Source organism: Sodiomyces alkalinus (genome assembly GCF_003711515.1).
Source record: "Sodiomyces alkalinus F11 unplaced genomic scaffold SODALscaffold_9, whole genome shotgun sequence".
NCBI lineage: Eukaryota > Fungi > Ascomycota > Sordariomycetes > Glomerellales > Plectosphaerellaceae > Sodiomyces > Sodiomyces alkalinus.
Genome location: NW_021167087.1, coordinates 659,959 through 684,562, shown reverse-complemented (window position 1 = coordinate 684,562; position 24,604 = coordinate 659,959). Strand labels below are relative to the sequence as shown.

General features: G+C 54.4%; 9 protein-coding genes and 1 non-coding gene across 10 annotated transcripts in view; 5 read left to right on the top strand and 5 right to left on the bottom strand.

Moving 5' to 3' along the window:
* Window positions 1–172: 172 nt before the first annotated feature.
* Window positions 173–2,948, bottom strand: SODALDRAFT_335401 (hexose transporter). The gene is made up of 5 exons (XM_028612447.1): window positions 2,343–2,948; window positions 2,015–2,211; window positions 1,281–1,825; window positions 850–1,189; window positions 173–773 (listed from the first exon to the last, which is right to left on the bottom strand). The coding sequence occupies exons 1-5, from the start codon at window positions 2,835–2,837 to the stop codon at window positions 398–400; spliced, it is 1,953 nt and encodes a 650-aa protein (XP_028464112.1). The 5' UTR covers window positions 2,838–2,948; the 3' UTR covers window positions 173–397.
* SODALDRAFT_362096 (hypothetical protein) lies at window positions 2,915–6,762 on the top strand (the record flags this gene model as incomplete). The annotated part of the gene is made up of 18 exons (XM_028614433.1): window positions 2,915–3,038; window positions 3,128–3,381; window positions 3,492–3,549; window positions 3,612–3,689; window positions 3,721–4,170; window positions 4,271–4,320; window positions 4,482–4,560; window positions 4,735–4,806; window positions 4,922–5,087; window positions 5,154–5,210; window positions 5,355–5,601; window positions 5,700–5,733; window positions 5,810–5,954; window positions 6,069–6,134; window positions 6,302–6,310; window positions 6,342–6,379; window positions 6,451–6,518; window positions 6,631–6,762. The coding sequence occupies 18 exons, from the start codon at window positions 2,915–2,917 to the stop codon at window positions 6,760–6,762; spliced, it is 2,127 nt and encodes a 708-aa protein (XP_028464111.1).
* A 341-nt stretch (window positions 6,763–7,103) lies between these two features.
* SODALDRAFT_341234 (patatin-domain-containing protein) lies at window positions 7,104–9,497 on the bottom strand (the record flags this gene model as incomplete). The annotated part of the gene is made up of 4 exons (XM_028613024.1): window positions 7,104–7,127; window positions 7,306–8,004; window positions 8,050–9,132; window positions 9,207–9,497. 4 exons carry the CDS (start codon window positions 9,495–9,497, stop codon window positions 7,104–7,106), a joined length of 2,097 nt encoding a protein of 698 aa, XP_028464110.1.
* Window positions 9,498–10,777: 1,280 nt separating this feature from the next.
* Window positions 10,778–12,832, bottom strand: SODALDRAFT_299062 (hypothetical protein). The gene is made up of 2 exons (XM_028608861.1): window positions 12,354–12,832; window positions 10,778–12,250 (listed from the first exon to the last, which is right to left on the bottom strand). The coding sequence occupies exons 1-2, from the start codon at window positions 12,596–12,598 to the stop codon at window positions 11,239–11,241; spliced, it is 1,257 nt and encodes a 418-aa protein (XP_028464109.1). The 5' UTR covers window positions 12,599–12,832; the 3' UTR covers window positions 10,778–11,238.
* A 47-nt stretch (window positions 12,833–12,879) lies between these two features.
* SODALDRAFT_315054 (hypothetical protein) lies at window positions 12,880–15,006 on the bottom strand (the record flags this gene model as incomplete). Its single annotated transcript, XM_028609276.1, has 2 exons — window positions 12,880–14,562; window positions 14,707–15,006. The coding sequence occupies 2 exons, from the start codon at window positions 15,004–15,006 to the stop codon at window positions 13,150–13,152; spliced, it is 1,713 nt and encodes a 570-aa protein (XP_028464108.1). The 3' UTR covers window positions 12,880–13,149.
* Window positions 15,007–16,009: 1,003 nt separating this feature from the next.
* On the top strand, window positions 16,010–18,160 carry SODALDRAFT_281993 (fatty acid transporter protein; the record flags this gene model as incomplete). Its single annotated transcript, XM_028608318.1, has 2 exons — window positions 16,010–16,951; window positions 17,012–18,160. 2 exons carry the CDS (start codon window positions 16,010–16,012, stop codon window positions 18,158–18,160), a joined length of 2,091 nt encoding a protein of 696 aa, XP_028464107.1.
* A 1,416-nt stretch (window positions 18,161–19,576) lies between these two features.
* SODALDRAFT_335394 (AhpC/TSA family protein) lies at window positions 19,577–20,979 on the top strand. Its single transcript, XM_028612446.1, has 2 exons — window positions 19,577–19,666; window positions 19,896–20,979. Exons 1-2 carry the CDS (start codon window positions 19,644–19,646, stop codon window positions 20,557–20,559), a joined length of 687 nt encoding a protein of 228 aa, XP_028464106.1. The 5' UTR covers window positions 19,577–19,643; the 3' UTR covers window positions 20,560–20,979.
* On the bottom strand, window positions 20,781–21,154 carry SODALDRAFT_335393 (hypothetical protein). Its single transcript, XM_028612445.1, has one exon. The coding sequence runs from the start codon at window positions 21,124–21,126 to the stop codon at window positions 20,875–20,877; it is 252 nt and encodes an 83-aa protein (XP_028464105.1). The 5' UTR covers window positions 21,127–21,154; the 3' UTR covers window positions 20,781–20,874.
* Window positions 21,155–21,561: 407 nt separating this feature from the next.
* On the top strand, window positions 21,562–21,651 carry SODALDRAFT_t162. Its single transcript has one exon. It is a non-coding gene; the product is annotated as a tRNA-Cys (tRNA).
* A 781-nt stretch (window positions 21,652–22,432) lies between these two features.
* SODALDRAFT_380631 (hypothetical protein) overlaps window positions 22,433–24,604 on the top strand; it is a gene marked incomplete at both ends in the record, with an annotated part of 4,940 nt that continues 2,768 nt past the window's right edge. The window contains 8 exons of the mRNA XM_028615118.1: window positions 22,433–22,438; window positions 22,703–22,735; window positions 22,793–23,004; window positions 23,142–23,273; window positions 23,339–23,413; window positions 23,481–23,788; window positions 23,855–23,943; window positions 24,048–24,392. Of these exons, the coding sequence (XP_028464104.1) occupies window positions 22,433–22,438; window positions 22,703–22,735; window positions 22,793–23,004; window positions 23,142–23,273; window positions 23,339–23,413; window positions 23,481–23,788; window positions 23,855–23,943; window positions 24,048–24,392 (1,200 nt within the window). The remainder of the gene's footprint in view (window positions 22,439–22,702; window positions 22,736–22,792; window positions 23,005–23,141; window positions 23,274–23,338; window positions 23,414–23,480; window positions 23,789–23,854; window positions 23,944–24,047; window positions 24,393–24,604) is intronic.

Genomic DNA, 24,604 nt, shown 5'->3' with positions numbered 1-24,604 from the left:
ACCTTTGAACCGTGGACATCTGAAGCCCGGTACGGCGTAAGAAATGCTCACAAATAGCGCATTCGTATGACAATGTCACAGAGACACACGACTATGGAGTGATATCTTGGGAAACTGGATGATATTATAGATTTAAGTAGGACATTTGCGACGCATCAATCCAACGACTGGAGGTATCTCAGAGGTAGAGTATGTAACGACGCCAGTAGACACAAGGGAAGACGAAAACAACGGAAAAAAGGGGGAAAAAAGGAAAATAGAAAATAACAATAAAAAGTAAATGCCGTGACTTGCCGGGCGTGGACAAACCAGGCCCCTCTCCTACGCACACAAGCCCAAAAAGAAAACCGGAACTAGTGCACATCCCCTAATCTCTCCGGTCGCCAGCTTTCTTTTTTTACTGCACGGTGCCCTCGTTGCGAGACACAGTGGCCGCGGCCATCTCGTGCTTCTTCTCGGACGGCGACTTCTGGCTGAAGGCGTAGAGGGGCGGAATGGGGGCCACGTCCTGGAAGAGCAGGTACTTCTTGGCATACCACGGCAGCTTGTCGAGGTAGTAGCGGGCGTGGTCGCGGTTGCGGACGCTGAAGACGCTGTCGAGTTCCTCGAGCGTGAGGTTCTTGGTCTCGGGCAGGAAGAAGAAGCACACGACCCATCCGAAGAGGTTCCATGCGCCGTACCAAGCGAAGGCGCCCGTGTCGCCGAAGGTGGCGACGAGGGAGGGCCAGCTGAAGCTGATAACGAAGTTGAGACCCCAGGTAACGGCGGTGGCACTAGTACACGAACGGACGAGGGTTAGTTGGTTCATCTTATAGACCAGACACACAAAGGCAAGGGCTGAAAGCGTACCTGCACATGCCGATGTCACGGATATGAAGAGGGAAGGCTTCGGCCGAGTAGGTGAAAGGCACGGGGCCAGCACCCGGAGAATAGACGGCCATGAAACAGAAAATACCCGTGGCGATGCAGGCCAGGCGGGCGTTGCTGCCTTCGGGGAGGAAGAAACTGAATCCGGTGAAGAACATGAAGATGGACATGAGCGGGAAGGTGACCAGCAGAAGGTTGCGGCGACCGAAGGTGTCGATGGTGTAAATGGCGGGGATGGCGAAAAGCCAGTTGGTCAGGCCCGTGCCCATGGTCACCAGCAGCGCCTCGTCGCGGGTGTAGTTGGCGTTCTGGAAGATTTGCACTACAGGAAACGGGGATTAGACGCCCGAAACCACAGTTGTATATACGGCACCGAACTCCCTCGCGTCCCTGCCACACACAGAAAGACTTACTCGAATAGTAGACGATGACGTTCACACCGCAGAACTGCTGCATGAACATGACGAACCAGGAAGACTGGGCGGCGCGACGGTTGCGGCGAACGGTAAAGAACTCCTTCCAGCTGCGGCCGGCGCGCTCGGCCGACTCGATCTCCAGGAGCTTGTGGGCGTAGTAGATGTCGCGGGCGGCCTGGACGGGCGAGTAGCGCAGGCGCCTCATGGCGCTGAAGGCCTCGGGGTACCTGTTCTTCTCCATGTACCAGCGGGGCGACTCGGGGCAGAAGTAGACCTGGAGCATGACGATCAGGGGCGGGATCGAGGTCGAGCCCATGATCCAGCGCCACTGGGTGTTTTCTCCGAAGACGGTCACGTTGGCGAAGGCGACGCCGACGATGGTACCGAGGGCAATGCCGAAGGCGGTCCACATCTGCCACATCATGGTGAGGGCGCCGCGAATGGTCTTGGGGGTTGATTCGGCCGAGTAGACGGGGGTGGTGCTGGACTTGGCGCCGACGGCGAAACCGAGGGCGAAACGGGCGATGAGGAGGTTGTACCAGCTGTAGGGAACGACTCGAGTCAGAACGACGCATGGAGATGTCAAAGCGGAGGGGGTAGGAAGGAAAACAGGAAAGGTGGGAAAAAATAAAAAAAATAAAAGGAAAAAGGAAAAAGGAAAAAGGAAAAAGGGGAAAAGGGGAAGGGGGGGGGGGGGGGAAGAAAAAAAAAAGGAAAAAAAAAGTTCTTACGAGTCAGCGGCAGCCATCCAGAAACCAGTTACAACGGACACAAAGCAGCTGATGAAGATGGTTCCGCGGCGACCAAAGTACTTGTTCAGTACGGGGTTGGTCCAGCAGCCGAGTAGGGCCGAGCAAAGGTAAGGGGCACCGTTGAGCAGGCCCTGCATTTCAGGGGTCCGGATGTCGAAGTACTCGTAGTAAAAAGTCTGGGGCCGTGTGTCAGTACGGGCCGTCTCGAGGAGAAGCAAAGAATGAACAAGCAAAAGAGGAAGTGAAGTGGTGAGCATGCACGAGGCGTGTGCAGGCATATATATGCAGGCCGCGAGAGAAGGCTTACCTGAGCTCCGTTGACGGCAGATTGGTCCATGCCCTGGACAATGGCAGAGCCGGCACACAGAGTGCAGAGGAAGTAGAGCATGAAAGGTTGGCTCCAGCGGTGGGTGAGTTCGCGATGCAGGATGGCCTTCTCGTCCTGGTCCAGCTCGCTGATGTGCTCGAAAGCGCCGTCCTGGTTGTTCACCTGGGCGACGAGTCCGCCCTTGCGGAAGATGTCGCGGTGCTCGGCGATGCCCTTCTGCTCGACGAAAGCGTCGACGTCAGCGAGGACCTCCTCGCGGGACATGCCGACGAGGGGGTTGTTGAGCAAGGCACCCAAGGTGTCGGCACGTCGGCCCTCGCTGCTAGGTGCTGGACTGCCTGCCTCGAAGACGGCCTTCTCCCCGCTGGTGATGCGATTCCTGGTGCTACTGCTGCGACTTGAGCCGCCATTCCGGGGGTGGTCATTGGTGAGGTCTGTGTGGGGAGCCTCTTCGTCTACTTTTGGCGGAGGCATGTTGATTTGCGGTAGTGAAGGAGTAAAGGGGAAGGGGGAGGGGGAGGGAGCGGGAGAGATGGTTTAGGCCACGTCAGATGAGGGAGCAACCAGAAAGGAAACCAGCGGCCCGAGCCCTTCGAAAGGCTACCGATTGGCGCGGGATGGTTTGGAACGAGAGGAAAGATGGTGAGATGGTGTTCTCAGGAGACGGGGCCTTTGGTGGGCGATGGGGACTTTAAGGGGACTTTAAGAAGACAAGGCAACGCTCCGGGGGAAGAATCCCTGAACGGTACTTTGGGACGGATGAGGGGAGAGGGATGTGGAGTGCCAACTGCAACTGCAGCTGCATGAACAAGCTGGAGACTTGATACCTAGACAACGAATGGCCGGTAACGGACGAAAAGTGAGTGTCGTGTCCATCGGTAAGAAGATCAGCACATGCACATGCCTGGTGGATGAGCACGGGGAAGTGGATACCGCGTTCCCCAGGGACGAGGGGAGACGAGGGGAGACAGGGAATGAGGAAACGGACACACGCCATGGTGTGACGACATGGGGCTTGGTCTGTCGGTGTCTTGGAGAACGAGGCACAAAGCCAGAACGAATTGTGTTGGTGCGGAAACGGTATAGTCGGTAGAAACTGGATATATGGTGTGTGTGTCCGTGGGAGAGCCGCCGCAGAGACGCCGGCGGGCGGCGGCGGGCTTTGACGGACCACGACCCACGCCGAGTATACTATACTGCAGTGTAGTGTAGGCAGTGTAGTGTAGTGTACTTGGTCCCTGGACCCAGTCACCCTCCCTCCCTCCTCTCCGCCGTCAAGCGACCATCGCGCACTTGGTAGCAACGGCGGCCCGATGAGCTTGTCTCGTATGCCGTACACTAAGGTCACTAGAGCAAGCCACTCGCGGCAAATGGTGGAATCCGGGGAAACAAGGCGAAGAAACCTTCTCTGGGGCCGCTGGGGCCGCTGGGGCTTCTAGCGCCTCCATGTCTCTCCGGATCAAGGGCCTCGCTCAGATGGAGGCGTCCTGGCGCATCCTTCCTACGATGCATGGCGGTCTTGGAATCCTCGGCCGCCGGACGCGTCAACCTACATACAGAAACGGCTGTCAACGAATAGAACAGTACGAAAGCAGGTCGTTCCCAAAAGATGCCGCTGACCCCCTCTTTGCAGCCAACGAAACGGGATCTACCTATTGGATCCTGAGCTACTGGATTGTGCTGAGTAGGCAATTGGGACGACCGACGTCATGGGGTACCGAAGGCAACTTGGCAGGGCGGAATTCCTTCTTGCTTTCGTCGTTGGGATTCTTTGCAGCGAGGACGCAGCATTCCTTGGTTGAAGCAAGTGCAGATGATCCAGGATACGAAAAAAAAAAAATTATTCTCCTCACCATATTGGCAGATCATTTCCCGAAACAGTCACCATCTTTGACCCACTTGCCAAGCCCGGCACTCGCCCGAAGCCCGCTGCGAATACGGATACCTAGTTATTCCGGTTGGCGGCATAGAATGATCGGCAAGTAATGCGGGTCTGTCCACTCGCTTGAAGCCAATAATATTAGGTTATGGCGCCAGATGACTTGGCCCTATGCGGGTTCCAGAGAAGCAAAGTAACCGCTATCAGTTCTCCCTTACTCCTGGCAGCGAAATTATTAGGACTTTCCCAACTTGGTGTCCCTCGGCACATCTTTAGTAGCTCTTGGCATCCGTCACTGGCGCAACATCTCCATCCTCAGTGCAACTGTGTTAGTATTTCTCCGTATTAATCAGCCTCTAATCACAGTCAGCACTCCTCCCCCCGAAATGTCCCACGCTAAAGCGATCAATGCAGGGACATCTACGGATATTTTCTTCTTTTCTCTTCTTCCTCTCACATGAAGTTCTGGCATTACACTTTGAAATGAGGAAGTGAGGGGTCTTGATCCGCACTCGGACTCCCTCCCCGCATTGGAGTCTGACTCGGCGCCAGTCCCGGCGTCTGGTCCTCTTTTGTTCGAACTGGCTCCAACTCTATACACCATTTCTGTCTTATTCGTACACTACACCACTCGACTTGGCCTTGCTCGACCGACCCGGGCTGTGATCTGCCTGCCAAGCCTCTCATAAAACCAACAATGCCCATCTCCTGTGCGCATCCAAGGCCCTCGCAGACTCTACCATCGCTCCGCGTGAGGTGATCTACACTACTTTCTACTCAGACCCCTCGAAGACGCCTTCCAAAGCATTGGGTTTCTTGGGTCTTCATTTTCCTTTGTCCTATCGGTTTTGGTGGTTCGGAATTAGGCGACGGCGCCTTACACGTGTACACTACACGTACATATGTCGAAGGTGGGCCGGGGCCACCTTCGATCCCAAGGACGGGACAGTTGAAGAAGGCCAGACATTGTCATTTTGATCTCTATCACTCCCCTCCGAGGGCAGATTTTGCCCGTATCTTCGAAACTTCACCTAGTCTGCTCCAGCCTATAGATCCGTGGCTTTTCCGTTTTGACCGTCAGCTCCCACATCCGGCCATGCGCATCTTCACAGGCGTGACAGCTACATGAGAAACTGTAACGTACACAGAAACAAGGACAGCCCAGCTAGTCACGAGACATCGCCCTCGGTGTTGCTTGCGGTTGCCGCAACGAGAAAGGGAAATCTATTCTCCAGAAAGAAGTTGAGCTGTACTCCGTACGTTGCTGCAAGCATCGACGAGAGGGACCCGTGTCTCAAGATTATACGATGCACTGGCAATGCCCAGATCAACTTTGGTTCAGATGCAAGACAGTCGATGGTTTACGGCAAGATCTCTAACACAATAGCATCTCAAATCTAACTGTCGCGGAATTCGAACGCGGCTGAAGACGCTGAAGACGGTTGCGCCTTTTGCAGTTTGCGACTCTGCGTTTCTCGGGCAACGAGCCGTGTGAATCAAGAGTCTATGAAGTAAAGAATGAGAATGAGCACCAAAGTAGGTACGACACAGAACGACCCAAGTTGAGACATCTGCCGCTTTCGGGGCGGGAGGGGTGGAAATACCGGGGGCTGTAGGGAGGACGATGGCATTCCTGCCTTTGGGACTCACACGAAATCGGAAATAACAACGTCCATAGCTGAAAACAACGAGAATAAGTTGGAACAGTACAGGTGGGTAGGGCATATAATATCTCCACTAAAGCGAGATGCGACATCTCTCGTATCTTATTCCTTGCCCATCGCGGGCGCATACGGTCCGATTGTTAGTTCCCACGACTGCCACAGGAAATCTGCGTGGGAACACGATAAGCCCATCTACTCACCTCATGAGGATAATCACACATTGCCATGGTAATGGTAAGTAACCCTGGTCACCCTCGTGTCCGGAAGCATCCGAGACCCGAAAGATAAAAAATACGTGTTCCTCCCTCCCTTCATCAGGGTTAGGAATCTATGACGGGTGTCTCTCATTAAGCTCACATGGCTGTGCTCGTTGCCTGGAATCAACCAATGGCCAGGTTGCCCCGGTAACGGAATTGCACTACCATCGTCTCTCAGATCTAGGAATGATGTTGCCGTTGGCATCCCAGAGGCCTGTTTGTGGTATACCACATACAGAGTGAGCTGAGACGAAGAGCATGCGGGCAAATTAACGTGCACTGAAAAGGCAAAGTCAGAGTGCCCTGGGCAGAGATGATCTTTCTGGTTCGAAGGCTGGATACTGAAGCCGACCATGTGCGCTAGACAAGGGATTGAATCCAAATAATGCCCCCCATGCTGTACGCAAGAGTGTGATATTGTCTCCTCCCCTGTTGATAATCCAAAATATTCCCATGTGTCATGCCAGACCAGCCAGACCAGTACACTGTTCTGGCAGCCAGTGGAACTCCCAACAATGCAATGCAATCCAACTGTGATCCCGCACAACATGCTGAACCCAACCTCCACACTCACCCAGTTCGAGATGACAACATCTTAACCTTCGTGCCTCTATGTATTTGAAGCTTCATTAGTTCTACAACAACCCCATGTTCCCTCCCTTGACTCCGTTCTGCCGAGCGCGTATTCCTCTCGACTGGTCAATCCGACAAGCCTCTATCACGCGGCTTGGAAGTAATTTTGCTACTCCCGTATCTGGCTGGGCAGTACATCTCCCTTTCCCGCCATGCGGGGCACCCTCATGGAACGTTGGTTCGCACGTGTATAATGCGCGTTACCATCGTAGAGATCCGGGTCAGATGCTGTATCGTCTGTCGTCGTGCGGGAATCAAAACCCCCCTCCAAAAGAGCACGACTGCCCAGGCGGCGTAGCGGGCCTATCTATAGACGACGGCGCTTCTCTGGCTGACACGGTTGTGTCCACAGGGGGCCGTTGAAGCACAATAGCAGGGCCGCAAGAGTGTCGAAGATATTCACTCCCTCCCTCCTGGCCCGTGAGGCTTGCTTTACCAACCGCGGTAGGCGCCTTTCCAGAAGAAACCGGGCCCTGGTCCCGATACGCGGTTGAGGGCGAGGTTTGGACACGCGTCGTGTAGACGTGGTTCTGGCTCTTCGCCGACCTCTTGGGACGTGGTTTCCGAAGAAGCAACGCAGGCGACAAGGCGTTTTGTTCGCGTCGGCATCTCATCTCCAGTCGCTCCTCCTCCTCCGTCTCCTCGTCGGTAAGGGTATTATCCTCCGGGGGAAGACGCCGGCTTTGTACCTTCAGTTGAACACTGCTCCCCGATAATCTGCGGTGCCGGTTCTTGGTCGGGCTGTCTGGCGTGAACCCCTTGGCCCTGTGCTGCGGGGGGGAGGGGCCGCTCGAGTTGCTCAGCCTTATGCGCGGCGGTGGTGCGGATATGCCTGCGGCGAGGCGGCGAAGGTCGACCTGACTCTCGGAAAAGACGACGCGGGCGCGGAGTTGATGTACCGCGCGGTCAAGACCGAGTTCGATGGCGCACCGGTCCCGGACGCGACTGAGTTTTGGCCATGTTGCTCTCTCGCCGGCCAGACACGCCCGCTTCATAAAATCGCTTGTGGGATTGCTCAGGAGGCGAGGCAGATCGAGCATGTCGACTTGGGGGAGGATGTTGATGTCGCCGGAATACTTTTGGCTGAGGACGCTGCGTAGCTTGGTGGCTAGGTTGGGGAAGATGCCGAGCTCGGCGAGGAACTGCAACCTGTGAAGAGCTTCATCTCTTGCCAGAGACGAGACAGTATAAACCCAGTCGGTCTCTTCCTTCACTAGGGGGGCCGCTGTAGACTTGCGGAGATGTGAGGTAACGGGGTTGAGTTGATCGTCTTTGGCCAAGAACGGTACGACGTGAGGATTGACCTGGGAGACGATAAAGTGGTTCACGTTGAACATCTCCGCAAGCCTCGTCATGGGAAGATCGTTGTCAACCGATCCGTCGATCCAGCGCTGGGGAGTAGGGTTCCAAGGCATGTGCTCCCCGGTGCCAGGCGCCTTGACCAGGAGGGGCGCGGCGCTGAATACGAGTGGTACGGAACAGGAGGCGGCAACCGCAGACCAGATCATTACGTTGGGTGCAGTGACGTAGTTCAGAAGACGCGGGAGCTCGTAGACGGACTCGGTCGAGACGCATATGTTGAGGATTCGGCGTGTCCGGTTGTAGGCTTCCTGGAAGGTGATGTCGCCCAGCAGTCCGCGCATAACACGTGTCAAGTGTTTGATGTCGGACCAGCTCCCCTCGGTGAGGAGCCTGCGCAGTCGATCGAAGACGCCGTCAGGCCTGCTCGCGTCGTCGAAGACGGAAAGGTCGCCGTAGGGAAAGATTTCGATAACCTGGGGTATCTCTTCATCCGTCCGGGTGCACATGACGGAACAGACAATGGAGCCGGCCGAGGCACCGGAGATGATGCGGGGCAGCAGTTTTACTTCAAAGAGGGCTTTCAAGACGCCAATGTGCGACATGCCGAAGGTACCGCCGCCGCTCAACAGCAGGGCGCTCCGGCCAAAACTCTGGCGTGCATATAGGACGCTCTCCAGCACGTCTCGTTGGCTCATGCCCTCCGGGAGCGCATACTGGCTCTTCTCCACCAAGGCGTCGATAGTCTGCAAAGCCGAGTCCACGTAGCGCTCGACCAACTCCTTCGTCCCGACGTAGCAGTGGCGGTAAAGGTCGACGTTGCCCATGGCTCCCAAGTCGCGGGACAGAGCGGTGCGGACCTGATGCAGCATGGCGGGGATGTCGCAGTTGATTCGCGCCTCGTCGAGATCTTTTAGGCGGGCTTCGATCAAGGAAGGGTTATAGTCAGCCGTCGTCGGGTCCAACTTCCACAGACCGTTGTGCTCGAAGACATCGAGTTCTTCGGCGGCGTCCTGCCATTGTTGCCGTGTTTCGGCCTAGCCTTGCGTTAGCTGGGAGAATGTAGCCTAGAAAACGGCCTGGGAAGCAGCAGCTAATAGGGCTGGCTCACGTTCTGCATACGCAAGATCAGAATCTGCCTGCGTTCGTCCAGTTTCTGCCTGTGTTGGCGCTCTTGACCCGTCAGGCCATCTAACAAGGAAAGCACTAGGTCGCTTGTGCCTTTCAACGCGCGAGACAGCGCACCCAGGGCAACGTTCGCATTCTCGGGTTGTGTATTGGCGGTTGAACGCTTGGAGGCTGGCAGAGGCCCAGCCGAAGCACTGGTCTGCTTCCGTGGTCGCGTCGTCGTTAAGCTCGATGAATGAGGGACATGATTGGCATTGACCAAAAGATCAGTCATGACGCCAATTCGGAGGCACCTTGCCGGCGGAAGTAAAAAAGGCCGGGACAGGCAGAAGGCGCGGGAAGTAGTGCGTCTAGTCGAAGGGGTTTGCTCGGGGCGGAAAAGACAGACGATGGGGATCTAGAGGAGTGTGAGGGGCTAAGATCCCATCGCCCCCTTCGGTAAAGTCGAATCCTGCGCGAGCGAAAGGGTGTAGAAGGAACAAGCAAGTGCTTTGTCTTGGCAACCCGTCGGTTATCGTTAAGGAATGAGGCCCCAGTCGAGACTTGCAGCTTTGCGGTTTTGTAGCTACAAATGGTGTTGAAGGTGTTGAAGCGCCGAGTAGAAGAGAGATGAGGGGGGGATCTCGGAATCTGGATCTTCAAAGCCGATGGAACATCGGAAAAGCGGACGCAAGGAGAGGACAGAAGTACACAGATTCGATAGAAGACGACGGTCTGAAGAACCGAATGGCCGAAGACTGATGACCGTGCCACGTCCGAGAATATGTGGGATAGGAGGGACTAGAATTTTAAGTACGAGTAAGTGGTCCGGGGCTCAAGCAAGAAGATGGTACGAAGTGATGAAGATGCCGACGATTCCTGGTCGCATGGGATCTGAGAAAGGCGGTAGGGGGAGAAGGCGGTGGAAGCTGAAATGACGACAAGCGCGTCGCGTGCCGTGGTCGGAATGGCATCCAACCGACCAGGTGACCTAAATGGCCTCAAAGGTATCCATACGAAAACTCCATCGAGAGTCATTGGTCCCTGAAGCTCCAACAAAGGGTCACCTGCCGCGGATGTTGAGTTCCCCAACGATGTTGGATGTACCTCAGTTCCCTGAGTGGGACACAATTAATTGCCTCGTACCATACAATGAAAGTACGGAAAAGGTACTGCGCTTCAACGACTTGCTGGTACAGATACCAGTTTTACCGTTATGCTTCTTACGGGTCCACTGTTCCAGTATCCTCACGTGGGGTATCAAAGTGTATACTTTCGTATCGACTAGCTTCTCAACTAAAAATTTAAGAACCCAACCGGGAATACCTATCATCTGAATATTACGACTACACTCTATATTTACGTGTACTCCAGACATACGTTGTACGACAGTTGTTATATTCTAGCACGTGAGTCAGGACAAGGTGGTCTCTTATTGATTAGGGCCGCCCTACCGCCCTCGCATCACTAAGGTACCTGTAATAACGAATTTCTGTTCTGCGAAATACATGGAGAATACTTCCTACGTTCATTACGGCAGCATTTCACAAAACCTCTAATAAAGTGATTCAAACTGCTACCTAGTCATCAACCCAACTACTATTAATCGCTACCCAAGCGAGAGTTTCTTGCCCAACTTCATGACTCGGCCTGTTCAGACAAGTGATCAGATGAAACATCTGGGCCCCTTCCTTATCCCCAGATCTGGCATCTCAACCACCTAAGGCATATGGCCACGCCTGTCCCACTCCATAGACTTTCCGCTGACTAAATGCCCGAACCGACCACCTCGTCTGCACCATCAAGTTTTCTCGGCAATGGGCGTGATTTGACGCCGCCATCTAGGAACAGAATGCGCATAACTTGGTTTGTGTCATTACTACGAAGCCCTCAATGACTTGACGCCTCCATCATAAACATCCTTTATTAGTTTTACCCGCAGAGCTCAAGGACTGTCATGTCAGTGTAAAGGTCCATTATTTTGAGACTCGTCATTCCCACCTTGATCACATTCAAGGGTCTGAGTTCATGCCCGGTTATCCCACCAAACCCGCGACGAATCGCGCCACCGCGTCGCGGAGCCTATACACCGCCATCTCTTCCACCCAAAAGTGATCCGCAGTCCTGATCTCCTCCCCGTGAAACCGTGACCCGTTGACGTTCTCAAGCCGTCCGACCCAGGCCCGCAGCTTGCTCACCGGCACGAACACGTCCCTGTCCCCGAAAACCGCCAGCGTAGGGTTCCCCACCAGCTTATCTTCCGCCGCCTGCGCCGTGTCGTTGCTATAGGGAGGGAAGAAGGACATGGTGGCCAGATACGTAATGACGCCTTGAAGGGGTGACACGAGCAGATACGCTGGCCGGACCTGGATGAGGTCGGTCACTCTCTCGAGATGCTGCGGCGCTTCGTCGTCGCTAGACCGATGTGCCCCGGGCACCGTATGATTTTCATTTCCATCGGGGTTTGCGGCCTTGTTGTTTTCCGATCGCATTCTGCTGAGACGGCGCCGGCTTGCCCTCGTCCTGGCAAGGAGCTCGTTCACTCCCTTCCGGAGCTTCGCCTCGGTGTGAGGGGAATGCGGTCGCCGCATGTCGTTGCTTCTGCGCTGCTCCCCCTCGTCTCCGCCGAACCGCATCCCGAGGCTCCTCCGTGGTGACGTGGGATGGCCGGACCGGAGATCCGCGAGTAATATGGTCTGCCGCTCGGCTAGATGCTGCGCTCGGAGGCGTATGTCGGCCGCCGCGGATGTGATGTAGGGCTCGTCGAACTGGGGGAGTATTTCGCTTAGCGGGGGTATCTGCGACGTGATCATGGCACCGTATGAATAACCGGCGCATACAAAGAGCGGTCGGCCGTCGGCGTCGGTGGCGCTCGCCTCCGAGCTTTGGGACGGATTTCTCGGTTCGGCAGGCCTTGCGTTTCGGTCGCCTGAGCGGACGGGGTTGAGAAAATGAATGTAGTGGATCATGAAGCCCACGAAGGACATGTAATCGCCCCGTTCGGGTTTTGATGACCAGGACGTACGACCGGCCGAGTTTGCTGCGCCCCTGCGGAATCGTCGGAATAATATCAGCATTCGTATTGATTGACGCCCCGAGCGTGAAAAGACAGAGCTTTTACTAGGAGTAGAAAGAAAATATCAGCGCTCACCTAAAATTGAACGTCCCAACCACGAATCCAGCGCGTAGCAGTATCTCCCCAACGACGTTCACAATTGGATCATCGTAAGATCCGCCCAGCGGAGCGTACGGATGGGCGACAATCGCCGCGTGGCGCTTCCATGACGGGCCATGATAGAATGCGGTCAGTGCATGCGGGTGATATACGCGGCAGTCGATAATCGTGTCATCGTGAACGCTCGGCAGCGTGAACCTCAGCGTAGGCTCAGGGAGCATGTCGAAGGGTGTATGTACGCGTTCATAATGCGAAGGCAATGGGCGACGCTCAGCAAGCACGGAAGGGCCCGCGTTTTGAGTACTGTCTGAAGCTGCGACTGTCCAGAACTCCAGCTTTCCCCTCAGATTCCTAATTGACGGCGGATGACGCGTCGAAAGAAGCCACCATATGTCGAAGGGTATTCGACAATCATGGTCGTACAAGTCTGTTTGCGACCTTGCATCAGGTATTTACTAGTCCCAACGCGGTACCTTGGTCAAAGGAATGTTGTTGATAGTGGGGCAAATTCAAGCCACAGTCAGCCGCACCGGGTTTTAAACTGCCGGGGCCCGGGACATGCCGATCCCTTGCCAGTGCAAGGCTTGTTATAGACATGTCAACAGAACGTATGGATATACGTCGCACGGAGTAGATAACTTCAGTTGATAGTACCGTACACCTTAAGGTACCTAGACATGAATCGAGAAGCTCAAACTCGGTTCAGGACTCAAATGGTTCTCCATTCTATTTCTGCTTCAGTGTACCTTCTTGTTATGTTTCTCGTCCAAGTCTACAGATCTTTCTTTTCTGCCGCTGCCGCCCTCTCTCTTCTCCTCTTCCTCCACGCCTTTATCTCGTTGATGAGGCCCATCACCAATGGTACGCCAATTGGCCCTAAAAGTGGGAGGTAGACGGCGACTTTGTGTTCGTCGGGGAAGTAGAGCTGGCCAACCATGCTCTTTTCGAAGAAAGCCCGTTCGGCTTCAGCCTCGGCGATGCGAGCGTGCACCAATCCTTCCAGGTCGCCGAGGTGGGTACACGCGAGCTCCAGGTGGTGTATCGTCTTGGCTACCCCGTCCGCGACGCTTCGCGGGATCGAAATCGACGGCAGTGCCCTGGACAGTCGTGCCAGGGAGCCCAGTGTCGAAGATGCCCGCAGCAGGAGGTCGGCGGATCGGATTCGCCCCAACGTCGAGAGCCGAAGTGGGAGTGACCCGGTCTCCGGGGTTCCGAGAAGGGAGAGGAGGTGCCCAGCAAACGTCAGCATAGGCTGCTTCAGGTCGGAGCTAGTTACGTGCGAGGCCGATGGGGATAGGGGTTGGAGGTAGACGGTTCCCCATTTTGGGATCAGCCACGAGTGCGCAGCTTCTGAAGTCGTGTCCGGGACCGAGGCCGAATCCAGGCCAACGGTCTGGTTGCCGATGAAGAGGAGGAAGTTGATGGTCGGGGCTCCGCCAATTGAAGGCGATAGAGGCCATTCGGCGGCATTGATGAATGATGCCAAGTCATCCTTGCTAAGCACATCGGATTGTGCGCCAGGAGTCGCGTAGAGCTGAATCTGAGTATCCATCGTGAAGTTATGAACAGGGCCAAGGACATCTAGCAAAGGCTGCATGTAGTCCTGGATGGCCCTCTCGATATCCCAGGTGTTCGGCACAGCGCCGCTGGTAAAGAGGGAGAACGTAAGGTGGTATGTGGGAGAATATCGTAGAGACCGTGTGGTGCGTTTGGACAGGGATTCCGCAGCCTCGGCCGATAGCCCGTTAGGTCGCGGCTCGGAAGCTGCCGGAAACTTGGAGAGAAGGTAGGAGATGATAGTTCGCTCCTCGGCATAGGTGGAAAGTAGCTCGTTGGCAATATACGAAGCGAGGGAGGATGATGACGACGTGGGTGACGGGATGGCGGTAGGGGGGTAAGTAATGTCGAGAATTGGAGAGTGAGGATGCAGCGACGCCTGGGTAGATTGGCCGGGGGTTAGGCGAACCGTCAATACGACGGGTGATTTGTCGTCGGGGTCGGCGTCGCCATCGGGAGCCGTCGGGGCATTATCTCGTGGAGCGAGTTGTAACCGGAGATGATGACTGGCGACATCATTCAGGTCATCGAGAGCATGTTGGGTGAGGCGAAGAAGATTTTGGGCCTCCTGCTCCTGGAGAGAGGAGGCCTCGACAGATATATGCAAGGGGAAGACCGGACGACATGCCTGCTCGAGAAAACGCGGGTAGTTAGTACTAATCGATGGAGAATTCGCCTACCCCCCACCGGAACTCCGGGTTGAGGGAACGATCAGAGAGGACACGGCAACGGCGGGGTTCGGAGGCTCCCTTCGAATGGTGGTAAGACGTACCTTGCCGTCGGCCCATCGAAGCATCGTATCTAACGGTAAAGGGGCCCGGTATATTGTTGTCGTTAACCACCATATTGGCAAGCCGAGGCACAACACAATGGCCCAAAAGGAGAGGATGACGAGAGAGCGACGGCGCACATTGGAGGGCTTCTCAGGAGGGGGGCCTTTGACGGCGGGACCAGCAGCAGGTGATGAGGATAAGACATCAGCCGAGAGTTTTTCTGCCCCCAAAGAAGTGTCCTGGATCCGGCTCGGGGCTTGCTGTGAGCCATCCTGGCCAGGTGTTGGGGCGGTGGCCATGTCGGCTTGACGCTTCACTTCTTGGTATGCGATACCTAGGCCAGCTTCCCTTTGTTGTTAGAGACGGAGACCAACAGAGTGGACGCGGGATCACGTGGTGATAATATTGGCATTGATCAGATAAGGAATGGGAAGCTACCTACCTAAGGTACCTAGGTACCTTATACTCCGAACATAAGAGCATACCACTGGGTAAGGTATGTATTTGTAACACCAAGAAATTGACGACAGAAAATCTGAGGAGTAGGAGTACTGATCCCGTCTACCTTATACTCAATTTGTGCTTGGCAGTGTGCTGTAGCAGGATCTCACAGGATCTCACACACATACGAAATATACACGAATACGAAAGTTACATTTGAGGAACGTGTCGCAGGAAGTACCTTATGCGTCAACACATCAGGAGATGCCGAGGCTCGGAGTTTAAGATCAGAACATTGCATGACTGGTGGGCATTCCAAGCATTCCAATTGGGTGGCTGCGTTGACTGTCGTCACCGGTATCCATAAAAGTACCAGCTGTTGGGCGGGCGACTTATGGGCTCTTTATAGTGTACTCCGAACTGTGCGAACTCATTACCCACCTGGAACGCGTACAGTATAAGGTAGTATGTCATACATACCCCCCCGTGAATGGTTGACTGATAAGGTACTCTACCTACCTACCTACCTTACTTCGTTGCTCCGGATTTCCCGGCGAAACAACAAAGCAGCGAAACGGCGAGGCGCCTCGTCCGGGCCAGACGTACGTGGGAAGTACTATTGTACGGATATAACCTGCCACGTCTTGTATGGCAGGCCTCCTCCCAGCATCTGCTTACTCCATAACATCTCGTTACCATCCTCTTCAACCGCTCATTCCACCATGCGATTTTGAACAAAGAACCTGCTTCCTCCAGACACTCCCAACTTTGTTCCGAGCCCACAACGCCACATACAACATCATAACATTTCGGAGAGGGTCATCTCGGGGATATAATTCTACTGAGTAGTTATATTGGACCATGCCTCGTACGTTGGTTATCCTTCCCCGTCTGGCTACGTCACCCTCCATCCATATACCTTACCTTCCGTCTCACCAAGTCTATACGTTTCTGGACGTTTCATCTCTCATATCAAACGGGCCTCTTCTTGAGCCGTCAGCTGGTTGTCGTCTACTGTTTGATTCCGTGACTAAGGAGGCTTCCTCAGTTCCCTTGGCCCTCGCCGTACCCGCCGCAGCCGCTGGCGCTGCGTACCTAAACGCCCGAACCTCGCTCTGGTACGATGTCCGCCTCCTCCAATGTATCGTCCCTGGCACCTTGGCCCTGCACTGGCGAGAGCGAACCGACCGCCTCAACCCTTTTTACATCCTCGAACGCCGCGCCCGGGATAAGGCCTCTGCAAGCCGCATCTTCATCATCTTCGAGGGCAAGTCGTATACATACGCTGAAGTCTATGAGAATGTCCTCAAGTACGGCACATGGCTGCGCGAACAACACGGAGTCAAACCGAAGGACATCGTTGCCATGAACTTCCAAAACTCAGACCTCTTCGTCTTTGTCTGGTTCGGTCTGTGGTCCATCGGTGCGAAACCTGCTTTCCTCAACTACAACCTGTCGGGCAACCCACTTGCCCACTGCATCAAAACTGCAACTGCCTCCTTGGTCATCTTAGATCAAAATGGGACCAGCAATGTGACCGATGGTATTCGTCGCGACCTTGAAGATGTCCGCTTCATTGTTCTCACCCCGGCGCTGCAGGCCGATATCGCCGGCAATGAGCCTCGCAGATATCCAGACTGGGACCGTTCTGAAAGTGCTTACCATAACCTTGCTATTCTTATATCCACTTCCGGTACCACTGGTTTACCTAAGGCGGCGGTCGTCTCATATGGGAAACTCATCATAGCGGCTACTTTCTCTTCTCGGTTCTTAAAGATCGGTACCCAAGACGTTTTCTACACCGTACGTAGGCTTATTTCTACATTCCCCATGCGCCCCGCACCAGGCTAACGTACATTGTAGTCCATGCCATTATATCACAGCTCCGCCTCCCTCCTCGGTTTCTTAAACGTCCTGGAGGCCGGCGGCACTATCTGTCTGGGGCGCAAATTTTCTAGCAAGACGTTCTGGCCGGAGGTCCGCGCCTCCGGCGCGACTGTCATCCAATATGTCGGCGAAACATGCCGTTACCTACTAGCCGCGCCGCCGCAAATCGACCCCTCGACAGGGGAGAATCTTGACCGGAAGCACAAAGTGCGTGTCGCCTTCGGGAATGGCCTCCGCCCCGATGTGTGGAATCAGTTCAAGGAGCGCTTCGGCGTTGAAGCCATTGCCGAATTTTATGCCTCGACCGAGGGACCACTCGCGACCTGGAACTACAGCCGCAACGATTTTTCCAAAGGCGCTGTCGGACGCAACGGGTCTCTGTACGGCATCATGATGAGGGCCAATGTTACTCTCGTGGAAGTAGATCCCGATACGTACGAGCCGTTGCGGGACGCCAAGACGGGACTATGCAAAACCCCCAAACCGGGACAGCCGGGCGAAATGATTTGTCATGTGCCTGCCAAAAACCTCGAGCGGCGGTTCCAGGGCTATTACGGCAACCCGCAAGCCACGCTCCAGAAAGTGGCGCGAGATGTCTTTCGCAAAGGGGACGCCTGGTTTCGCACGGGCGATTTGATGCGATGGGATGGCGAGGGTCGGATCTTTTTCCACGATCGCATCGGCGACACGTTCCGCTGGAAAAGCGAGAACGTTTCGACACAGGAGGTGAGCGAGGCCATCGACTCCCACCCAGCTGTCTTCGAGGCCAATGTCTACGGTGTCGAGGTACCTCATCATGATGGGCGGGCAGGCTGCGCGGCAATCGTACTGGAGGAGGCCGCTGGCAGCCGTGTCAGTGTGGACGAGACACTACTACACAGCATCGCGACTCACGTGAAGCAGCGGTTGCCGCGGTACGCGCTGCCTATATTCCTCCGAGTTATGCCTCCGGGGACTATGGAGACGACGAGCACGAACAAGCAGATGAAGCAAGGGTTGCGGGAACAAGGAGTGAGCCTCCCAGATGGGGACCCAAGTCGGATGTTCTGGTTGAAGGGGGATACATACGTGCCATTCTCAAAGAAGGACTGGCAAGAGTTGAACGGCGGAAGGATAAAGCTCTAGAGTCGATGGTAGACTTGACTGTGATTTTTCTCTATCATGCAAGGCGCTATCAGGGGCACTGGTTGGATTCATGAGAAAATCATGGATTCGGGGATGTAAGTAGATCCGCGTAGACCTAGCATATATATTCCTGCGGCGGATGTCCTATGACGATGACGCGAAACTACGGGGTATAGGGGCGCAAGGAACTGGATCTCGTATGGTTGGGGAAGACGGGAAGCATGCGAAATATTGGTCTCACTGGGAACATCAAGGCGCCTGGTTTCTCAGATCGCTTGGATCCCCTGGGTGACAAGCAGTCCACGGAGATGTGATAGGTAGTAGTGCCCAGCGCGCAGCAACTAGGCAAAACCGCGCCGCCCCCACGATCACATCATCGGGCCCCTCGTGATGGAACATCAGCAAACTACTACTTGGTGGTGTGGCGAACCGGACCAGGGTGTCTACAACATAAGGGGGAAAACGAGAAAGAAAAAAAAAAAGGAAGAAAAAAGAAAAAATTGTACTTCGTACCCAGCCGCTCATCGGATGATGTGCTGCAATTTTGAGATGACATAATGTGCGGGGCAGGTAGTGTACAGCCAATCATAAGTCTTTCGCAGCACGCAATTGAGGCCTTTCCTGATATGGAATGGTTCCAAGACGTGGCGTCTATGGCGGGGTAGCCGCAGCTCCAGGGTCGTGCTTGATTTCAACGTCGAGGGCGCGGGGCAACAACGAAGAAAACGTGTAAAACTTTCAGGCGAGCGCGACGGGCAAACGCCGAGGGCAAGGTTAGGTTGCAGAGGATTGCAATGCAATGCCATTGGGCGGTTTAAAGGGAAGCACTCCTCGCTTGAGAGGTACAGTATTATGTGTGCAGTCAATCATGCCGCGACCCGAATGACAGAAAGTATACGTATCGTCAGAGGCAGTCGCAACGCGGAGCAGCCATGAGCATCCGTGAGGCCAAAGCGAGGGGGAACAACGGTAACTGGAACAAAGGGGACAGAAGGAAGATCAGATAGAAGGAGGCAAACAAATTGGATATGATCCCATGCTTCAGATGTGCCCGATTGTAACCCGGATGCACGCTTTTATACTGGATTGACTACTCGACTTTCCATTTATGCTCATGTATTTCTAATCACGGGGTCTCGCCCGCGCCGGTTCCATCATTGTTTGCAGAGGAGGGGCAAAGGATAAGATAGGAGACCTAACGTAACCATGATTTTGAGCGAGGTCGGTCCGTACCTACCTTGCCTTAGGTAGGTACCTTCGAGAGGTAGAGGTGTGCGTCCATTATTTAGGTAGTTCCTGTGCTCCGTACAGAGTCGAGCCCAGTCCGGGAGAAGTATTTAATTGCGCAATCCTTCCTCATCCCCCGCCCGTGTCCCCGTCGTCTCTTCCATTCTTCCTGTCCACCATTCCTTTTCGCCCTCACGTCCTCCTCCTACACCCTCTAACACCCCATTTTCTTCGCACAACACAATCGACCATCATCATGGCTGACCAGCGCCCTGCTCCGTAAGAAACAGCTCCATTCCCCCATTTGTTCTTCCTTGCTCGCCCCTGTGCCATTCCACGACAGGCAAATCCGGCCAGGGAAGGAACACCAGGCTTAGCACGACATGCCGTGTCGCTTCTCCTACTAGAAGCAGGCCGCATTGGTTTCCCTATCGGCGGTCATTTAACTATGAGATTATTCTTCGCGTCAAAACTGTGCTTTCTTACGCTGACTGGTTTGTGGCTGCAGCCTCCGCCTCGGCACCATTGCCCCCAACTTCAAGGCCGAGACCACCAATGGGCCCATCGACTTCCATGAGTTCATCGGCGACAACTGGGTCGTCTTCTTCTCCCACCCTGAGGACTACACCCCCGTCTGCACCACTGAGCTGGGCGCCTTCGCCAAGCTCGAGCCCGAGTTCACCAAGCGCGGCGTTAAGATGATTGGTCTTTCCGCCAACACAGTCGACAGCCACGAGGGCTGGATCAAGGACATTGATGATGTTACCGGCGCCAAGGTTTCCTTCCCCATCATTGCCGACAAGGAGCGCAAGGTCGCCCACCTGTACGACATGATCGACTACCAGGACACCACCAACGTAGATGAGAAGGGCATCGCCTTCACCATTCGCTCCGTCTTCATCATTGACCCCAAGAAGACCATCCGCACCATCCTCTCTTACCCCGCCTCTACCGGCCGCAACTCGGCCGAGGTCCTCCGCATTGTCGACTCGCTCCAGACTGGCGACAAGCACAAGATCACCACCCCCATCAACTGGGTCCCCGGCGACGATGTCATCGTCCACCCCAGCATCAAGAACGAGCAGGCCAAGGAGCTGTTCCCGGAATTCCGCATCGTCAAGCCCTACCTGCGCTTCACCCCTTTGCCCAAGGAGAAGGCCACCGTCCAGTAGATGCGCACGGGTGGCACAGTGTCTGGGGGCGTTTCGTCGCTTGATCAACACAATGTATGATGACGACTGATGAGTACGACAAATAACCTCTTCTTCGGCCGCGAAAGCGAACACCACCTGGACCAAAGCGGCACAAGAATTGGCAGGAATAAAAGGGCCATCGGGATCCACGGCAAGCCTTCCACGTGATCTCAATATATCAAAGCCTATGGCCATGAAAAGGAAGGAAGAGGGGAGAGAATGGAGAATATAAACACGCACACCTTCATGATATGATAGATGAACGCGCGAGGTGTTAATAGGCGCCAACCTTTGTTAGCTAGGACAGAGCAGCACCTCATGATATCCCCCGAATGTCCGAAACGAGCGTTTCGGAGAGACAGATAATGAAAATGAAGTAAAAAGATTCATAAACGAGAGCACTCGATCCTTGAATTTCGACTTGGCGGTCTTGTTTCGCTCGTACCGACTTCTGTGCATATCCAAACGCCACTCAATGACACGAAGTGGCTTCGTAGCTAGGTATTTACTTCGTACGGTGCATAAAAAAATAACATGAGCAATCATCACTTCCCTCGTTACAACGATGGAGAAGGGGGTACCTGGCCTAGGCCTGCAGGTCAAGAGTTGTTTCCAGGGACTTCCAGCTACCTTAGGTAAGGTAGAAGATAGGGAACTCCTCTTGTTGAAACTTCCCAAGCGTGTTGTGACTCCGAGTCTAATTATAGTTCGACTTGTTCCCCCTTCCCCGACGTGAATTCGTGATTCTAGCATTCCGGGATTCTGGACCTTGGATCCGAGACCAAGACTTCACGGACACTTACCCGTGCATTTAGCCCCTCCCCTTCCATGTTACTAATAAGCGCAAAGTAATTGATATTATTCGTAATTCATTACCTACGGAGTATTACCTACTTCGCACTTGTCCATAACTACCCCTCTCGCAACATAAAAAGGCTCCTCGCTGCACAGCTCCCCGTGGTTCACGACCAGGAACAAGTGGTTCCGGTAGCTCAGGGGTAGAGCAATCGCCTGCAGTCGTCCTTCGGACAAGTTAGCGATAGGTCAGGCGTTCGAATCGCCTCCGGAACTCGCCTTCTTTTTTTTTCTTGTATTTTTTATTTATTTTATGTTTTGCTTTTCTTCGTTGCATCTTATGTGATGTTCAAAGGTGGTGAGAAACCCCGCTATTTCAGCTCCTTCAGTGCCTACCTGAGGTACCTAAGGTACGTAAGGTATACAGACAGGTACGGATGCTCAGGTTACCTGGCGTATAAGAACCCTACTGCTTCGCACCCAGTAATGGTAATAATACTAGCCTGTGAACCAATCCCTACCCTCTTGCACTCAGAATATATTTGTTCATGTTTCACGAGGGAATATCGAGAGAGAGATATGTGAATGTGGATAAGAGGAAGTGAGGGGGAATTGGGAATTCGTAATAACTTTGGTGGATAGAAGTTATTAAGAACTCGGAGACCTTGGTAATATGTACTTCGTACTTCGCAGAGGACAGGAGAATCCCGCCCCCGGAAACCCTCGCATATTTTGCTGCTTCCTGAAGTGACTCGTCACTAACAACCTGGAAGCCAACAACTGATGTAGCCCCGCTAATTCAGGTCCATCGCTGTGATATCGAACCCTTAAACCCCAACAAAACCCCCCACGATAATTGCATGTGTCTTCCCATTCTTCCCACCCCGTCGTTCCACGCCAAAGGTGGTCAAGGCGGAATTTTAAATAACGTATCTTAGGGACGTGACCTTGCTTGGTCTGGCAGTTATAAGGTGCGAAGTAATAATTTCCGTGGCTTCTCTGGACTTTTCTCTTAAGGGATGGCATGAATGAAAAGGTACCTAAAGTAAGTAGAAAAATGTGGGTACTGTAAGGTACCTGTGCGTCTGTGCATATGTGCGTCTGTGTGTGTCTGTACGAAGTGTACGAAGTACTGACCGTGCACCCCTCTGGCACTAACCCGAGAATTGACCGCGATAAAGTACTCCGTAGAAGTCTCGTCAGCGGGGATCTCTCCAAGCCTGCCCATTGCCCCAGGCTCCCACTGACGGGTTTCGCCTCATTCGATCATCCACCACCGCCTTTTCTTTTCTTTTCTTTTCTTTCTTTTTGGGAAATTGGAAACCAGGTCAACTGCAACGCTGCTGGTGACTCCAACGCGGTGCGGTGGTGCGGCCCTTTTCCCTCACTTTCTTTCTTTCTCTTCTTATTTTTGCAGCCCCTCCCCGATCTCATCGAACTAGGTATTCCTAAGCTCAGAGCCAGCCCCAGGTCCTCCTCCCCCCCCCGCCCCCGTCCCGTCCGCCCTCCTGAAATCATCTTCGACCCTGCGCAATCGTACGACCTCCCCGATTCCGACTCCATCGTCCGAGATTTGAGTACTATCGACGCCATCCTCTGTTTCACTATTCCATCACATGCAAAGTACAAGTACACGTCGTTCTCGGTAGGTAAGATACGACTCTTCAATTCCGCCATACCTCGTTCTCCCCTCCTCCGCCTATCTGTAATATACATACAATACCTTACCTCGTCCTTTCTTCGTCCTCTTCCTACTTATCTCCCAGCCCTGTTTTCGTGAGCTCCGCGGGTACGCTCGGTCCTCAACGGCCCGGCGTGTCTCATCCTGACGATGCCCTCCACCCCCAAATCCACATCGATGGCCTGCCAATTTATGTAGTCCATCTCCCCAACTCCCAGTCATAGCCCCTTACTCTACTCAAAGCCCACAGGATAGGATCGGATCCCTCCCTTCAACGGTTAGGAAATACCCCAAGGCGAGGGCAGATGTCTACGGGGATAGACCATTGAGGAGGAGGGAAAGCCGAGGATGCTTTTCGTCCGTCCAGAGGGGGGGGGGGGCGTTAGGAAAGGGCTCGCTTGCTTTTTGAGCTACCCTGGCCTAGCCAGGACACAACCAACCCACAACCTCGCCCCGCTCCTCACGAACCTAGGGCTCCTCGTGGCATTTTCTCGAGGTCTCCTCTCTCCCTCCCCACACCCATGTCATCGGTCCCTCGTCCCCTTCAATCCTTCGTAAATCGTTTCCCCCCCGTCCTCCTCCCCGCGTCCGTCCGTCGCCCGGTCAGACCCGCCGATCTTCTCTTGGTCGGCCTCTGCCGGCGGCTCGCTCCTCCTTGCTTCCCCGTCCCAAGCAGTGCCCCGTGCGGTGCGACGTGCCCTGGCCCCGTCACCTGTCACTCATCCCAGCTAGGTTGCAATTCCGTCCCTGTTTCCTTCTTGCGCCCGTGTTTTTTTTCTCTCTTCCAAACCATTGCAGGAGCCGTCCACGCGTTTGTGCCATTGGCCGACCGCTCTCTGCTTTTCCCTCCTCCTCCCATCGTATTTTCCTTCTGCCTCCAGCCTGACGTTGCTGTTATCTGGGCCACTGCTTGCCTCCTACCCTTTTTTCAAGACGCTGTTCATCCTTAGGGTTCAGTACAATGTCAGGGCCAGGACTGACCTCGAACCAGTCTTCTTTAGCCTACGCCGACTCCGAGTCCGAGCAGGAGTCTCCATCGCGTGCCACTGCCACTGCCACTGCCACCGCCACCGCCAAGTCTCCGTCCGAAATCCTCTCCGGCGTGTACCGGGGCATCAAAAAGTTTACCCCCTCTCGAGAAGAAAGCCTACGAAAGCCGTCCTTGCTCGGCCTGAGAAGTGTCACTCCCTCTAACAGTGCTTCCGCTCCCTCGTCCGCCATCGACGCGAGACCCCCGATACATTTTCAGCATGCTCGGAGCTTGAGTTTGCAGAGCAGTCTCGAAAAGCCCTTGCCCGTGCCCCCTTCCGAAAAGCCTGATCTTTCCGAGACCGAGGTGCCCACCGCCTGCCTCGAGAATACTGCGACCAATTTTGCCGGATTCCACGACCATACGCACGGCCATAGGATGGATAATCGGATGAAGAGTATGGATTCATCGACTTCAACTGATTATTATCACCATCATCATCATCATCGACAACAGCAACAACAGCAACAACAGCAACAACAGCAACAACAGCAACAACAGCAACAACAGCAACAACA

Coding starts and splice junctions, on each gene's coding strand:
- SODALDRAFT_335401 (XM_028612447.1), bottom strand. CDS start 2,837: ATGCCTCCGCCAAAAGTAGACGAAGAGGCTCCCCACACAGACCTCACC. Junction 1,826..2,014: donor TGGATGGCTGCCGCTGACTC/GTAAGAACTTTT, acceptor CGTTCCCTACAG/CTGGTACAACCTCCTCATCG. Junction 1,190..1,280: donor CGTCATCGTCTACTATTCGA/GTAAGTCTTTCT, acceptor CGTTTCCTGTAG/TGCAAATCTTCCAGAACGCC.
- SODALDRAFT_299062 (XM_028608861.1), bottom strand. CDS start 12,598: ATGCTCCCTGAGCCTACGCTGAGGTTCACGCTGCCGAGCGTTCACGAT. Junction 12,251..12,353: donor GTTGGGACGTTCAATTTTAG/GTGAGCGCTGAT, acceptor ACGATTCCGCAG/GGGCGCAGCAAACTCGGCCG.
- SODALDRAFT_335394 (XM_028612446.1), top strand. CDS start 19,644: ATGGCTGACCAGCGCCCTGCTCC. Junction 19,667..19,895: donor GCTGACCAGCGCCCTGCTCC/GTAAGAAACAGC, acceptor TTGTGGCTGCAG/CCTCCGCCTCGGCACCATTG.
- SODALDRAFT_335393 (XM_028612445.1), bottom strand. CDS start 21,126: ATGATTGCTCATGTTATTTTTTTATGCACCGTACGAAGTAAATACCTA.